General features: G+C 37.6%; 1 protein-coding gene across 1 annotated transcript in view; it reads left to right on the top strand.

Annotated features, from left to right (window-relative positions):
* Window positions 1-16,393, top strand: part of ZNF407 (zinc finger protein 407) — a 354,410-nt gene that overhangs the window by 238,747 nt on the left and 99,270 nt on the right. Inside the window, exon 8 of the mRNA XM_054164093.1 lies at window positions 9,312-9,490. Within this exon, the coding sequence (XP_054020068.1) occupies window positions 9,312-9,490 (179 nt within the window). The remainder of the gene's footprint in view (window positions 1-9,311; window positions 9,491-16,393) is intronic.

Below are 16,393 nucleotides of genomic sequence, written 5' to 3'. Positions count from 1 at the left end.
AAGAACGGAGCCAAATGCTGCATTTACTTATATTTGTGCAGACAATGGCTTTATGAGGACATAATCTGAAGAGAATGATGTTTCTCCAATATATACTTTCAAGGCAGATTTTAGATCAGGTAATCAATCATACTTCCAACTAAAGAACCAAATATGACTTTGAGAACCTAAGATGGTTTTGTAGTATTGACAGCCAGGAAGAATATATTTTAATTTGCAGACTGAACAAATTTCCATGACATCATGGATACACAATAAATGTCTGACCTCACAATGGCATTTTTCAGACTTAAACTGTGCTTCTTGTAGACTTTGAGCCCAGAAAAAGCCTTAAGCTCAGCTAGTCTGACCTTCTACATAAAACAATCTGCACCGTTTTTTCCAGTTTGCTCTGTAATGATCCTCTTGCATTTGACTAAATTTTATTGTCTAGAAAGACATTCAGGTTTGATCTGAAAACACCCTTAGCTGGAGAACCCACTCCCCTTGTGTGAAAGGTTAATTACTCTAAGTGCTGAAGAAATTGTACTATATTTCTCATTTGAATTTCTCTGTAACATGTAGTCATTGTTTGGAGGTTTGTTACAGGTTTTCTCTAACTTAAGGTGTTCCTTAATGATACATTTGTTCCCTGTTATGCTACACATGCCTAAGCTCAAAGGTAGTAAGTGAAATAGGGGATTTTTTAAGTTTAAGTAAAATTGGGATTTCCCTTCCTTCTTGGCTTGCATTTTTATTTATTATCATTTTGTGAGTGTTTGTTTTCTTTTTAAAATGTAGGCAGTAATACAGGAGTAGATATTCTAGAATTAGTTTCTCCAGTGTCATAAAAAGAACATTACATCCTTACACTTGCTTGCTACTTCCTTGCTTATACATTTAAAGCTGACATGGGACCTTTCTGCTTATAGCATCACACTGGAAGTTCACATTAAACCACTGGTTCACTACTCCCTAAATCATTCTCAGTGTCACAGCTTTTCACAGGGTCCTCACATTCTGTGAGTTACTCACACGCGTTGCACAAAGGTGGGAGACCTAAGGTGTGGTTGTATGTGTGTGTGTTGTGACTGAAACAGGCCCAGCTTGTGAAACCACTCTATGACTGCAGTGTCAGCATTATTAATCACAGCACCAATTACAGTGTCATCTGCAAATTTTATTAGCAGGGATTTTATATATACTCTGGCATGCAGAACAAAAGTGAATCTTTCAGACAATTAATGCTTGTTCCATTGATAAATTCGAGCATTTGAAATGATGAAAAAAACAACCATCCCTTTTTGCATGGGGGTTGGAGCTGGGATAGGGCAAGAAGAGGCAATGTATTAGCATTAAAAAAACCTACTTTGAGCAGAGATTGTACAGACCACAGTGCCCTGGGTATGAATCCAGGCTGCAAAGCAACAGGATCTGTCCCCTGGGGAGCTGTGTTGTCACTAAAATGGCTGAAGGAACTGACACAAAGGCCAGTTGGAAGAAGTGCCATCTGCATCTCAGATTGACAGGCAGCCTTTAGGGTCTGTTGCTATCATTTCTGACTCCAGCAACATTAGGAGTCCAGTTTCATCTTGTGCAGCCTGTAGACTCCACACCCTTTCTTAGGCTCCATCTGTACTTTTATATTTGTGAAAATACTTTATGAGTTCCTGAGGATATACAAACAGATTCTACAGAATTGTTCAGTTGCTTCATGTGGTCATTAAAAGAAGTACAATAGGGGAGAAAAATGATGTTGAAAGGATATGTGTCTTCAATTAAATTAATCCTAGGTTTGTTGGGTTTTTTTAATGGATGCTTTCCATGGCCTCATTTCTGCAAGGTATTTGAATCATGTACATAAATTTAAGCTTCTGAGTCATTCTTTTGAAGTCAGTGGGGCTGCTTGTACTTAAGGTGCACAAGTGCAGAAGTACCTTGCTAAATGTGGGCCTACGATACTTAAAGTCCAGTCTCCATCCTTACACCACTGCAGAGACGCTGTTTCTCAGACCAACTTCTCTTTTATGCCATCTGCTCCAAGAAGAAAGGAAAGGGGGAGGGAGGAAGCCCATGAACAATGGAGTGATTATTCTCATTTACTGTGAAATAGATGAACTCCACCTGCTCTTTCTGCCACTTAAACCTGAGTTGACACAGTGCAGCAGTGCGCAGTGCACAGCAGACTTCTGCATCCCTCACGCTGCAGGCAGGCAGGCAGGCAGGTCCAGAGGGCTCTTGAGCCAGGCCGTTACAGAGCCTACTCTGGCTGCAGGAGTTCTGGCAAGTTATGGAGAGTTTTCAGAAGCAGGTCAGTCCTGTGAAAAGCTTTTGTGGTTTTGCTATTTTTCACTTCTCTAGTCAGCAGAAGGAGGCACTGAGGCTCTCTCCAAAGAGCTGCTTGGGCAGATGCAGAAGCCTAGCAGCCCAACTCTACACAGCACCTTCAGGGCAGTGGGGACCATAGCACAGATTGAAAGCTGGGAAAATTGTCTCCCTGCCTTTCTGCACCTCTTCCACCTGCTCCTCCCAGATCTAGTAGTATGGACATAATTTGCAGGTTTCTGTCTTAAAAGGTTCTCTATTTCTTTCTATTCCTGCAGAAAGCAGAATTAATGGAAGCATTTAAGGAAGTCATTATTTCCTTGGAATCAGAGATATTTTTTCCTGCAAAAGTTTGGTTTACTTTATATTGTTAAGCGTGTTGTGAAATTTCACTGAAAGATTGAGATGCCAGCACTATTGCTATACACTGGTCATCGTTCACTGTGAACAGTGTAACCTGCCTTTACAAACGCCTCAGAGGTAAACAAGTCTAGAGTACCTCACTTCTTATTTCCTTTCAGAATCTCCAGTTATCCTCAATGTGCCTTTAAAAGCGTGCATTTCAGCTGTCATAATCAGCTCCGTGTACCACACTTATTTGTAACAACCCAATTATTTGAAATTGGGAATTTTTATGCCAATACATTGTAGATCTAAGTGGCCAGATTACAATTTGGACATGCTCTCTGCTGAATGGAGCTGAGGCACAAGCAGTAATTATCAATCTTCCATCATTTTCAGTGCTGACGCACAAGTTTTTGCTGCTTCCCTACAGAGCTCTGCTACTTTTTAGCAGCCAGCATTGGACATCTGTCACACATACTGTATGTCATAACAAATAGATCATTACAGAAAAAACACGCAATGCTATAAATGTAGAAAAGCAGAAAACATTACGATTATTATCCCTGGGTGTTACTATAATACTGTCAGAATAAATCCCAAATACAGTTTTATTATTTTCTTTGTGAAACTGACTGTGTCATAAAATCTCATTAAAACATGTAAATAGAGTGTACTCTCTTTTAGGGGCTACTTCATATTTTCTGAGTGGCAATACATGCAGTACATGTAAAATGTGGCGATACATGCGCCCACCAGATTGTTGGGCATGTATTTTCGTAACACTGTGGATGTGTATTTCAGTCAGCTTAGCTTGGTATGCTTGAAAAACATCAGCTATGGGAAACATTCACTGCAGAAGCAGCTATTGCTGTCTCCCAGAAGCTTGTTGCCAATATCCGCCAGAGGTCTTTATGGACACATTTGCAAACAATGACATAAGCAGAACTGAGTTGGCACTGACCGTTGTGGCTGACCTCCTAAGTTCCAATGGAAGTGTAGGCTGCTAATTCTGGCAGTAGTGTAGTAAGTCACTTGGTAATTGAGGTTGGTTGGAGAGTGCTAGTGCTTGTGTTCTTGTGATTGTTCCTCCAGTTCTTTAAAACCTAAATAAATGGCAGGGTTTGTGCTTTTAAAGGAAAAGAGCAAGGGGAAAATGATGCAGATGCAGGCCACAAAATTATCAGAGAGCTGGAACACTTCTCCTATGCAGAAAGGCTGGGAGAATTGGGGTTGTTCAGTCTTGAGATGAGACAGCTCCAGTGAGACCTCGTTGCAGCCTTTCAATACTTATAATGGGGACTGCACACAGGTGGTTTCTTTTTATCAGGACAAGGGAGTAATGGCTTTAAATGACAACAGGGAGATTTAGGCTAGATACAAGGAATTTTTTTTTTACAGTAAGAGTGGTGAAACACTAGTAGAGTTTGCCTGGTGACTCAGGGGATGCCCTGTCTGTGAAAATGTTCCAGGTCAGGTTTAACAGGGCTCTGAGTAACCTGCTGTAGTTAAAGATGTCCTTGCTCACTGCAGAGAGTTTGGACTAGATGACCTTTAAGGATCCCATCTAACCCAAACCATTCCATGATTCTATTCAATGATTCTGTGAAAGGGTATCACATTTCTTGTATATGCATGCACATATATGTATGGTATGTATGTGAATCAATGTAGTATAATAATAGTATTAGTAATAATAGTAATAGTAGTAGTAGTAGTAATAATAATAATAATATGTTTATAATGTTAGTTTCAACTCATTGCAGCAAAATATTATGACCAGAAGTACATTCTATATAATGCAATGCTGTGTTGACCTGTAGCACTGAGGATGTGAGCCAATACCTTAATTTTTAAACTTGTTGTCTGATAGGAGTGCCAGTGGTATATGCAGATTGGGTAAAATGCTGTAGCTAGTTTGCATTAACAGCAAGTCAGCTGACTTTATTTTAAAAACAACAATATAGATAAATCTTGAGTATGCTGGGGAAAATTTTTGGTTTGTTGATTGGTTGGTTTGTCTAGGTTTTTGCTTAGTGGAAGTTGGGCAGAGTGACTATTGTTGTGAAGGTTTTGATTGAATAAGCCTGTTCATATAATGTAATTACCACAGATTGAGGTATTTGTTTCTTTCCTGTCAAGAAGCTATTGCCCATTTGGTTGTTTACCATCACTCTGCTGAATGCTAGTTTTCATACAGCATAATGCAAGTGAGAAATAAAGGCAGTCTAGAAGGGTTGTATTTTGGGAAGCAGTAATATTGAATATAATCTGAAAGGTCTCTGCATTTAAATGAGTTAACAGGAGCTCTTGGTTCTTCCATAATATCCAGGAGCTCCCAGAATTCCTGACTGGAACTGGAGAATTCTGAGCAGAGTGGAAACTAATGGTATCCATGTATGCAGCACTGGTGTGAAATGCACCCGAGTATTCAAAGCTTAAAGCATTGTTTACAATTGAGGAGTTCAGGAAGAATCTGTTGGTTTCTCAAAGTGAGATGAAAGCAGCTGGGTCTCTGTAGCTCATCCACTTAGAGGTCCAGGTAGCAGAGGGTTCATCAGCAGAACAAGATGTGGTGGAAATGAACACTATTGTTGGCTGTATGCAAAAGTGTGAGAAATATAGCAGTTTATAAAAGAGAGTGATCAACTACAGAGTAGTTTGCCTGTGATTTCAATGCATTCCTTGTTGCTTTTCATCTGATTTCAGTGTGGCTCTGTGCATCAGAATTTAGTACCAAAAAGAGTTAGGGTTTGAGGAAAGAATTACTGCACAAACTATATGAATAGTGCTGTCCATAAGGCTAAATACTGTATTTGGCTTTGTGTTTGTAAAAGTCTGTGGGTTTCCTTTTCTAGTGCAATTACATGATTGCAGTTTTGACTTAAGGACTGTTTTACAAGTTAGGTGGCATTTTCTGTGAAAGAAACACCTGCACACTTTTGGTGAGTAATTGAGGTTAAGAATCTATGATGATACATACTGCTTTCCTGAGAAGTTTCCTTTCATCTAACTGCTTTTATTTCTGGAATAAAGTATCTGGGTATTTTGCTATTTTCCCATCAAAATACAGCAATTTCTGTGTACTTCTTACGGGTTACATAGCAGAGTATAAACATTGCAGAAGACCTTCAGAGTGCTCTTCATATGAGAGTGATTTTTATCCATAGTGATGAACAGGGGAAAAATAGAAATCTTTTCAACCTTTGGTTGTATCACTGGTTTATTTGTGTTATAAATAGTGGCATCCATGAGGCTGCATTAAGTTCTTTAGGTTATATGCATTTCTCTGCAGAAGGAGGATGTTTGTACCTGATGTCCTGGAGAAAACCTTTTGAAAGGGTTTATTTTGTGCATATAAGAGCCCTACAAGGTGCTAAAATTTTTAAAACGTAGTGGGTTAGATAATTAACATTTTGCCTCATTTACACCTCTTGAAACCTTCTATTTCCATGTCTTGCAGTAAGCATCTTTCTGAAAATGTCAGGCACTGCATAATGGAAGAAAGTTCTAATTTCAGGTCCCTATTAGTAAAAGATCTTAATAAAAATAGGTTGCTTCCTGCTATATTTCATTTAGTTGTTGAAGACAATGGGGATGTACTCTCATGTACAAAACCCTTAGAAACTGCAGAAGTGTTCCTATTCTACACAGACAAATTAAGACTTAACAGAAGATGTTTTGTGAATCTTAGTTCATTATTTTTATCCAGAATGCCATAAAGATGATCGGGGGGTGGAGTTGGAACACCTCTTCTACAAGGAGAGGCTGAGGCAGCTGGGAATGTTCAGCCTGGAGAAGGGAAGGCTCTGGGGAGGCCTTATAGTATCTGAAATGGGGCTTACAAGAAGCCTCCAGAGGGACTGTTTACAGGGGCCGGTAGTGATAGGACAAGAGACAATGATTTGAAGTTAGAGAACAGTAGATTTAGATTGGATGTTAAGAACAAGTTCTGTATCATGAGGGTGGTGGAACACTGCAACAGGTTGCCCAGGGACATAGTTGAGACCCCCATCCCTGGAGATATTGAAGATCAGGCTTGTCAAGGCTCTGAGCGGCGTGATCTAGTGGAGGATGTCCCTGCTCACTGCAGGGCAGTTGGACTAGATGGCTTTTGGAGATCCCTCCTGTTTGTGGCTGTAATTCAGAGTGGAACTCAAAAACCAGAAAGATTTTACTTAATTTCTGTTGGGCTAAGTTGCCAAACTGTTTGACAAAGGAAATATCTATCTCAAAGTTTATAAACTCCAAGATGGGAATTTTATAACACAAAGCCTGTCAATTTCTTAACTAGCATCACTATTGCAACACTATCCTATTTTAGTTAGATGTTTTTCATGACATAGCTTTAATGACAACTCAGTACTGCTTAAAATCAAAAACTTCTGTGCTTACTCGGCTGAAGTGATGTAAGCACACACCAACACAGGCTTTTGGAGGGGGTTGTGTCAGACATAGAATAACATACTTATACAGTAGTCAGCAGAAGACTCCTAATAAAACAGACATTGAAAGTACACTGAATAATTAAAGACACATTTTACATGCAGTACATTTTTGTCATGTCATATTTAAAGGTATTCCTTGGCTTCAAAAGTGCTTGGATTCGCCAGTTGCTACCTTCACGGTTTACTTTATGATTGCAATTGCTGCATTGCAAGCTAATACAAGAGGCCATTTGCAATGCCTTCTGATCTCATAGTCCTCATTTCTGATTCAGCTTTTCTGGCTTCATCACAGGGAAAAATGCATTTTTTAAAATGTTCATTTTCCATGATGAATATATCAGTATGTTTGTGTGTTTAGTCACAGGTAGTTACTGATGACTGAAAAAATGAGACTTTAGAATTGGTCTGTTTAAAGTGGTTGAAGCAAATCACAAATCAAAGGAGCTAGAACTGGTCTTTCATGACTTCAGCAAGCTGCATTTCCTTCACAGCTCTTACATAGGTTCCACAGATCCTTTATATATTTCACAGAAATATTTCAAAGTGAAAAGTTTTATATCTCTCCTTAACATAGTGTGAGAGCTGAGCTGAAAGGACACAGATATTTTATTTCAGATTTGTATGCTCTGCTTTAATCTACTGCCCTTTAAAGTCTAACCTATGATAGAAGGTTACCAGATTGTCTCCTGCTTTCATTGCAGTGTACACTAGCCTCTTTTTTTTCTTTTTTTTTTAATAAAATACATGTTTCATTTTAACAACATTTATGAACAGTGTCATTTTTGTAGGGCTGAATCCTGAAGGATGCTGAGGACCAATATTTCCCATATTTTTCAGAACATAAGTGTCTTCTCTGACATTCTCAGGAGTCTGATCATTATACTGGTATATAGCAGATGGACATGACAGAGGGTGAGCTTTGGCAGCACCGTAAGGCACATATCAGCTTTTCTATGACCATCTCCAAGGGAGGGACAAGCACTCCAACAGAATTTCAAGCTGCTACTTCCATTTATTTTTGGGGTCCTTTTTTTAGGTGACTGTTCTTGCCGTATTTCTACCAGTGACAGGTAAACAGCCAGTTGCTCAAAATACTACTGTTGTGTTTTTCAAATATTTGTGAAGTGTTATGTATTTACACAGTTCATTTGAGTATTCATACTTTTTTCAGTCAAACTGAGTTACTGCTCTTAGTTGTAAGATATCAACACTAAGAATGTCTAAATGAAGTTGTACGTAGGCTGTTATATTGATTCAAGAATAAATTATTATTTTTCTCCAATTGAAATAAATGAAGAAGCAGTAAATTTTGTATAGGGTTCATCCCAGACTTTAAGTAAGTAGGAAATTCTAATGCAAAATCATTTTGGAATGCGACTGCAAATTTTGAAGAACTGAAAAATAAAAATTACTGGCATAGAGAGGATCTCTGTGGATAAAGGAAATGTGAAATACATTTCTGTTGACTTTTGATTTTGAGTCATATTATTAGAAACACTTATTTGACATGCATAGAATCGATTGTATATGCCTTCTGACTTTTCTACATGAAAACTCTGTCGTGGCCACAAAACCTGTGATTAAGGTATAAATCAGAATCTCTATGCCTTTTTAAAAAGGTATAAACTTGAACAACTCCATTCTATTTTCTAGGAACAGTTCACAAGGTAAGATGAGAGTTGATGGGATACCCTTACAAAAATCGTTTGCAGCAACTACTATGGAGCTAGGAACTCGGTAGGAAGGGTTCATATGAGCTCTGCTGGGAATGTTACAGGCATCTGTGCTTTTAAGTTTTGCTAAGTTAAAGACTTTTTGCTTGATTTCTGTTCCTCACTGACTACCATCAAGGAAAATACAAATACAAGACTTTTGCAAATGTAAAGAAGTTTTTCACTTTTTTTTCACTTCTGGTTCAGATGCATTGCTCAGCTTGGTGCCATGGGTTAGTTGTTTAGGTGGTGTTGGATTGGTTGATGGGTTGGATGCAATGATCTTGAAGGTCTCTTCCAACCTGGTTTATTCTATGTATTCCATGTTAAACGGGAGCCTTCATTCAAAGGAGAACATTTATACAAAACCTAAGAGAATGAAAAAATTGAACAGATAGTGCAAAATTAACCTTTTTTTTGGTATATAGCACTAGTTTTTTTTAAACAGCTTGTAGGAAATAAATTGCTCTATAACAATTCTCTCCGTTTTCTTATTGCTGTTTAGGTCTAACTGTGCTGAAAATATCCGTAAGCACATCTTACATACAGGAAAGCATGAAGGAGTAAAAATGTATAACTGCCCTAAATGTGACTACGGGACCAATATCCCTGTGGAGTTTCGCAATCACTTGAAAGACCTACACCCAGACATTGAAAATCCTGATCTGGCCTACTTGCATGCTGGTAAGATCTTTCTTCACTTCTACGGGAGCATGCTTAAATGACTGCAATATGAGAGCTAGATTTTACGTTGTTACCACTTTTTCTGAAGAAGATTATGATTTTAAAATGGGCTTAGTCCTCTTCAAGTTTTCACAGGGATGAAGGTTGTGCACTGAAATCCATTCATGTTTCATAAGCAAAGCTTGCAGTTCAATACATAAACATCAGAAGTGCCTGCTGTTTAGATGCCTCGTTTTGAAATCTAGTTGAACTTTTACAGAGAAATGTTTTTTGACATTTGCATAAAGTTACTTTGCCCACTCTATTACCCAAGAACAGAAAAAAAATCCTTAGGAAATACAGTGGCAAATCAATGTACCACTTAAAAATTTCATTATGAAAAAGCAGACAGTATTCAGCATTGAAAGACAGAACAGCAGAGGTCAATCAGTAACTTACATGTATGTTTTGAGACTAGGTTAGAGAGCACACATATTGGAAGTCACTGGAGGAATGCAAAAAAACCCACATTGCTTTGGAAACAGGAATTAAAGAGAAAAGATGGAATGTTGCCTGTTTATGAATAAGGTTTTTGTTTTTCTTTAGAGACTCTACAGTTAAGAATAGAAGGCAGAAGTTTAACAGGAGCATGAAGTTAGGAAAAAATGCCAAGAGGTTAAGAGAAATAATACTAAATTAGGCTGGAGCTTGAATGAAACGTGATCTTAACTGAGGAGAGGCAGGTAATGTAGGTATCACTGAGGGGGAAGACAAGTCAGAGCAGTGGGGAGAAAGAACAGATGGTAAGAAGAAAGAGTTGGAGAATCCAGAGGAGGAAGAAATGTGGGCCAAATTCTCCCTAAGATGCAGATTAATCTTCCATTGAAGTACTACTATTAGTACTGCTGTATCAGATTTGAATCTCCTTCTTCAAGGAATTAATTGATCTCATTATTTCTGAGACCGTCGTACCTGTAAAAATAGATGACCTGGAGAGATTTCATTCAGCTCTGTGCCATGTGTACACTCAAGTTATTTTTAAAACCTCTCAGTCTTCTCAAAATGCTTTCCTGACTAGAGGCAGTGTATTATTTGTACCATGTATTTCTATTTGCCAAGTATTCCACTTAATTTTGGAACCAATCATCATGTCATGTCAGCATATGGTGGATAATATCTGGATGTGCAAACAAAATGCCAGTTGGCAGAATACCAATTTCAAAATAGGTCAGAAAACTGATCACATTTCACCATAGTTTTCACTAAACTGAATGAATATTCAACTCAGAGCTTAAATCCAGACACTGTTGAATTTTCACTACAGTAATCCTACTTGAAAAAAATATGAAAAATTAAAATGCTTTCACTGGACAGATATACAGGTGTAGCACAGACAGCTCTAACACTGGTAGAATCACTAGCACTTGTTCAAAATTAGAAAATCCATCTAAGTTTTCATGTTGCTTGTTCAAGACTACATCTACATAAATTAATTGCTCATTGCAGCATGCTGTGGTTAGAACCTATCAACTTGCTTGTCTTTGCAATGCAGGAGAACTATCATCAATATGTTGTATACTAATGATCAATATTTTCCATCCATTCGTTCTTACGTTGCAGAAATCCCCTGCACCAAACAATGTGCTGTACAGACATATTAGTACTAGCAAGAACTGGTTGTTCCCTAGTTATTGCCAGGCTAGCTTAGAAGTGATAAACAGCAAAGGTGTTGAAATACTGTTTGTGTAATCCCATTGCTAAACGTCTGATACTGTATTTTCCTTTCAGGAAGAAACACTATTATAAGGCAGGACCTAGGTGATAATTGAGCATTCCCGTCAGAACTAAATTAAAGAGGGTTTAATTTCTTCTTTTCAGTCCATTTCTGACTGCTGGACATCTTAGAGTTAAAGGTTTTAGAGAAGATTTTTAGAGGAATGAGGGGATAACTCCCATGCCCTGGCTAACATTTGTTATCAAAATAAGATTTGTTCTGTGTCTGGTTCATGGCTACTGATGACTTATTGGTCATTGGCTGCACCTACAGAGAATCCACAACGTGACACAGAACGCTTTAGGATGATAGGAGTATGAAAGTGTCATACAAGATCAATTTTTTTAACTTAAATGTATTTGTCTGTCTTTTGTGCTCTAATACTGCTTTGTAACAGGAAAGCCATCCCCTTTGCTGCTTTGAGCAGAATAGAAATAGAGTAAGTCTCATCAGTGGCAAAGAGACAGATGCTGAATCCAGCTACTTTTCAGTCAGAAACTCCTTTGCCACAACCCACCAAGAATGGAGCTGTGGGGTACCCTTAGGATGTGGCTGAAAGTGAAAATCAAATCTGTTCCTCATCTGTGAAATTATCAGTTGGATTTCTTACTTGAAGTTAATGCTCTTTATAATTCATGTGCCCTAGTACTAATTTTTGTGTAGCTTTCTTTGGCAACTACTCTACTGCTTTATGGGGTTAGTGGCAGTAAGGAGCTTGAAGAAGCTGCATTTCTAAGTGAGAGGCTGTGGAAGGCAGAAGAAGTTATCTTCCACATGAGTAATGGTGATACCATGTTTGATAGGTGATTGCACTTTCTGTTCTACATCTTTGAAATCCTCCATAATGTGAGGAACTGATTGATACATGAAATGTCACAAAACGAGATCTTCAGACTTTCTTTCCTCTGTCGCAGAGAGAGATAGTTAACTATACAACTATATTCCTTTATAAACCTTGTGAATCACTGTTTTATCTTTAAGAAAAAGACACAAAATAATCTAGAGAATTTTTTCTTTCACTTTTGAAATGTGTGCATATGCATGTAAAATTATGGATTGAATTTGCTAGGTTATGCCTCAAATACCACTTTATGCATTTAACCTATAATTTTTATACATATAATCAAATCTGTTTTGGTTTTTTTTTAATGGCATTGTGTATTGTTCAGTAAGAGCTTTATGCCTGTTTCTTGGTATACTCTCAGTCATTCTCCGAACATCTGTGTTGAAATTGGAATATTGTTTGAAAAAAGCCAGAACCTTGGTGATTGTTGATTGTCCACAATATTAATTCATTTGCTTTTTAAAATCACATTTACAATGCCAATGGAACAGAAATGGTCTTGCTAGCAAGCTCAAGAATCCTTCAGTTAATGTTTTAGTCATGGAATTTGGTTCCAGTGGAAGCTTGCTCTTGTTCTTTTTATCAATACACAAATCTGAAAAATTATCATTACAAATAGAAAACTGACACAATAAATGAGTTGTCATATGACGTTGATGGCTATCATTTTAGTGATTACCAAAAAAAAGTAGGTTATTTGATAAAGAAAATTTTTCTGAGTTGAGTTGCTCACTGTGGACTTGTCTGTAGCTAAAGTAAGCTAAAGAAATCTTTGGATTGATTCTTGTACGCATCACATTTCCAGGAGTCTTGGACATGTTTTTTTTCTTAATACTGAGTTAAACTCAGCCTGAGTACATTGCCAAGTGGGCCAGGGGAAGGGCTAATATCTGTGGTAGACTTGAAATGGGTCTGGACATCACCTGTGTTTCTCAGTGCTTTGTCTTCTTTGCAGCAGCATCACTTGGTAGTAATAATTTCAGCTTGAACTAAATGTTCATCATTTAGGAGTTCTTGTCTTATAAGCATTATGGTCCTATTATGATGCATTATTTATATCCAAAGAGCATAATAGCAATGGCTTGACATCTCCATTATTCCAATAGCTGCAGAGACCGTGACATCTCACTGTGTGTAGAGTAGTCTTCTGTGGATACTAAACTGGCCGTAAGGCAAAAAGCTCTTCAGAGGGAAGAGGAGCAGTTTAGTCTTTATTGGTTTTGTGATCATGTTGAAAGTTATGCAATGATACTGTCCTTTTCTGTGTCGTTATCTCTGTGCGGCAGTGTTAAAAGTGAATGAGCATTGCTCTAGGAGATGAGAATATCCCAGTTTTTCACTGAACAACTCATAGAGTGAACTTGCTCTCTGTCTGAGTTCCCCATGTGCTAAATAGGTGCAGTGCCTGTGTAGGTCAAGTCACAAAGCTTTTGACTGAAAGTGGCATCACGACAGTGAACTGTGTGATTAGAGGACTGCTTAAGACATCGATCAGAAAGTTCAGAGATGTTTTACTTAATTTAGATTTAATATTAGTCATACAAAATCATTCTTGGAAGTCTCAAAAAAATAATCAGGGAATGCAGATCAGTTCATTGTAGTCTTTGGTCAGTTTGATTTTCTTTCAAAAATGATGCTGTTGTTGCAAAGCACTCAAGTTATGCATCATGCTTTGAGAGAGTCTGCTACCCTGGGCCCTGTGAGTAGGAGTAGAGGATCACTTACTCTTATGAGTCCTGACAGAAGTAAAAGTGTGAGCTGCTTCCCCTAGCTGCACAGACATGTTTTGGGGAATGCTTGGAAGTGCAGCTTTGTGTGCCTGTGCCTCTGAAAATTATAGGTGCCTCTAGGGTTGGGCATCCACAGAACAAAGATTGTGACAATAGTGTTTTGGCAGTTGGCTGCCTACATGGTGATTGAATGCTTAGTGCTCATCAAGAGTTACATAATTCATGACCAAAATGATAGATAGGTACTTGATTATAGTGTGTGAGTTGCTTCACAGGGAGAAAATAATCACACGAGCTACTCTTAATCTAGCTGAGAAAAGCCTAAGAAAAAGCAGTTACTGAAAGCGTAGTCAGACAAATGGAAATGAGGAACAAGGTGCAAACACTTAGATATGAGGTTGACTGAGCTCACACAGAAACTAGCAGAAGAAATTATCCCTGTTCCATTTCTTTAAGCCTTGAGAAGACTGGTTGTCTTCCTCGAAGATAGGTTTTAAGAGGGCCCAATGTTGCTGGGTTGCTGCAAAACTAATTAAATGTTATTTAAGGGGCTTTGATATGCCAGATGTCAGACTGTTATTGGATAGTCGTTTCTGCTCTTAAATCTTAAAACAATGTTAAATTCAGCCTGATGGTAAGAGTTGTGTTTGTGCTTAGTTGTTGTGATAGTGAAGGGGATAGCTGAGGAGACACCTAAGTGTCCCCCAAAGTGTTCTTTCTCATAAAGATGACATTCCCAGCATTGATGCTCGATTCTTGCTCTCTTTGAGGCTGAATTTCCAGTGCCTGAGTAGAGAAACATTTGTCTATAATAAGTTGGGGTTTTTTTAGTATGTTATTAAATTCCTAATAAAATATATTGGAAGATATATTAATTCATTTATTTTTTTCAAGGTGTTTGAAGAATCCTTAGGAAATTCTGCTCCTTTAGTTGGCAGTTCCCTTACTGGTTTATTGTTTGTGAGATCTGAAATCGATGAAAAGACAGTTCAATTAATCATGTGTGCACTAAGCCAGGCCTACATACTGCTTTTTGCTTTTTTAGATTAGGGGAGCAGAGTTAGGGGATGTTTTACACTTTTTTCAGATGGCAGTGAAAAAGAGAAAAGTTTACCTCAAGGTCTTCTTTATGCATATGTGAAAAATATTTTTTGAACTTTAAGTGCACTTTTCAAAATGCTGTGCTCTCTCCACACATTTCTCTTTCAGTTTCTTTAGCATTTGAGAAACAAGGCTGTACTAGCAACCCACAACTTGATTACATCATCAACAAGGGACAAAATTGTGATCCTATCAGTTCTAACAGTTGCAATATTCATGAATGAAATTCTGAAACTTCAAATAGTTAATCCCAAATAAAATTGTGATCTTTATCCTACTTGACAGCTACATTTATCAAATTATTAAGAGAAAAAATTGATTGCTAAAAGTTATGGTGTGATCTATTATGTGATTTTATCAAGGTATAACTGTATTGCCGAGTGGAAACTGCAGACTTATTCAGAATGTGAATTGGACACACATAACCTGATAATTTTTATCCTTTTTTTTTGCTTTTTTCCCTTCTTCTTGTATCTGCTGACTCTGTAGTAGAAAATGTAAAGCTGAGGAAAAAAATAGGGAAATGAAATAATGCAAACCTCTTTCCTCTTATACTCTCTTAATTCACCAAACTACAAAAATACAAAATCAGTGAATACTATAATGGAAATACAGGTCAGTTGAGTGCCTCTGCAACCTCGTAATTCATACCTTAAGTAAAGCCTTCCCAAAATGGATGTGCAGTTTTGTTTAGAAGCATATTTAACTCTTCTTCATTGAACAGTTATGGTTTTGGTCTTTATCGCCATTTAAATGAAATACTTTTAATGTTGTAATTTGCAAAAATATTAAAAATGTGTCATTGCTAGCTATATCAGAATATTGCTTGGGTTTCTAGGTAAAATATTTTTGATGGCTGGTATACTTACGGAGGAAAAAAAGGCAGCAGCAGCTCTGCTTCAAACAGGTTTGCTCTTGTCATAGCTATTAGTGCCAGTCTTTCAATAGCATGTCATGTTGATTGGCAGACACTCCCTTTCCTCTTTTGTGAGGAATAATAATTTCACTGTGTGCTTGAAATAAAAACCTAGTATAAATGATTTTCTGTTTGTAAAGGAGGAAGCTAGGTTCCTTATAACCTATGTAGATTACGTATTATTGTGTTTCAGGAAAGATTAATCTGCGTTTTAAAAACACCTAAAACCTAAGTCATTTGATTATTTTTGTAACTGTAGTCTATTGGAAGCCTTTGTATGCCTAGCAAAGCTTCCATAGGCAGTATCTTATTTAGGTGGTTACAATAATAGAATTGTTTCTTTCCAGGCAGCAAGTAAAGTAGAAAAAAAAAAAGAAGAAATTGAGGTCATGAAAGTGTTTTTTCTTTTTTTTTTCCTAGTACATACCTTTTGCTACTACTGTTGAAGAGCTTAGAGACTTCTTCCATAGTCCCTTAGTTGCTTTTCCTGAATAGTTAGCCTATATCGCTTGAGTGACATGAAAGAAGGTGTTGAAATATTTTGATGCAAATATTGTAT

Source organism: Dryobates pubescens, chromosome 9, assembly GCF_014839835.1.
Source record: "Dryobates pubescens isolate bDryPub1 chromosome 9, bDryPub1.pri, whole genome shotgun sequence".
Taxonomy (NCBI): domain Eukaryota; kingdom Metazoa; phylum Chordata; class Aves; order Piciformes; family Picidae; genus Dryobates; species Dryobates pubescens.
Note: the sequence above shows the minus strand (reverse complement) of the source record. Positions and strands in the feature narration are given on the sequence as shown.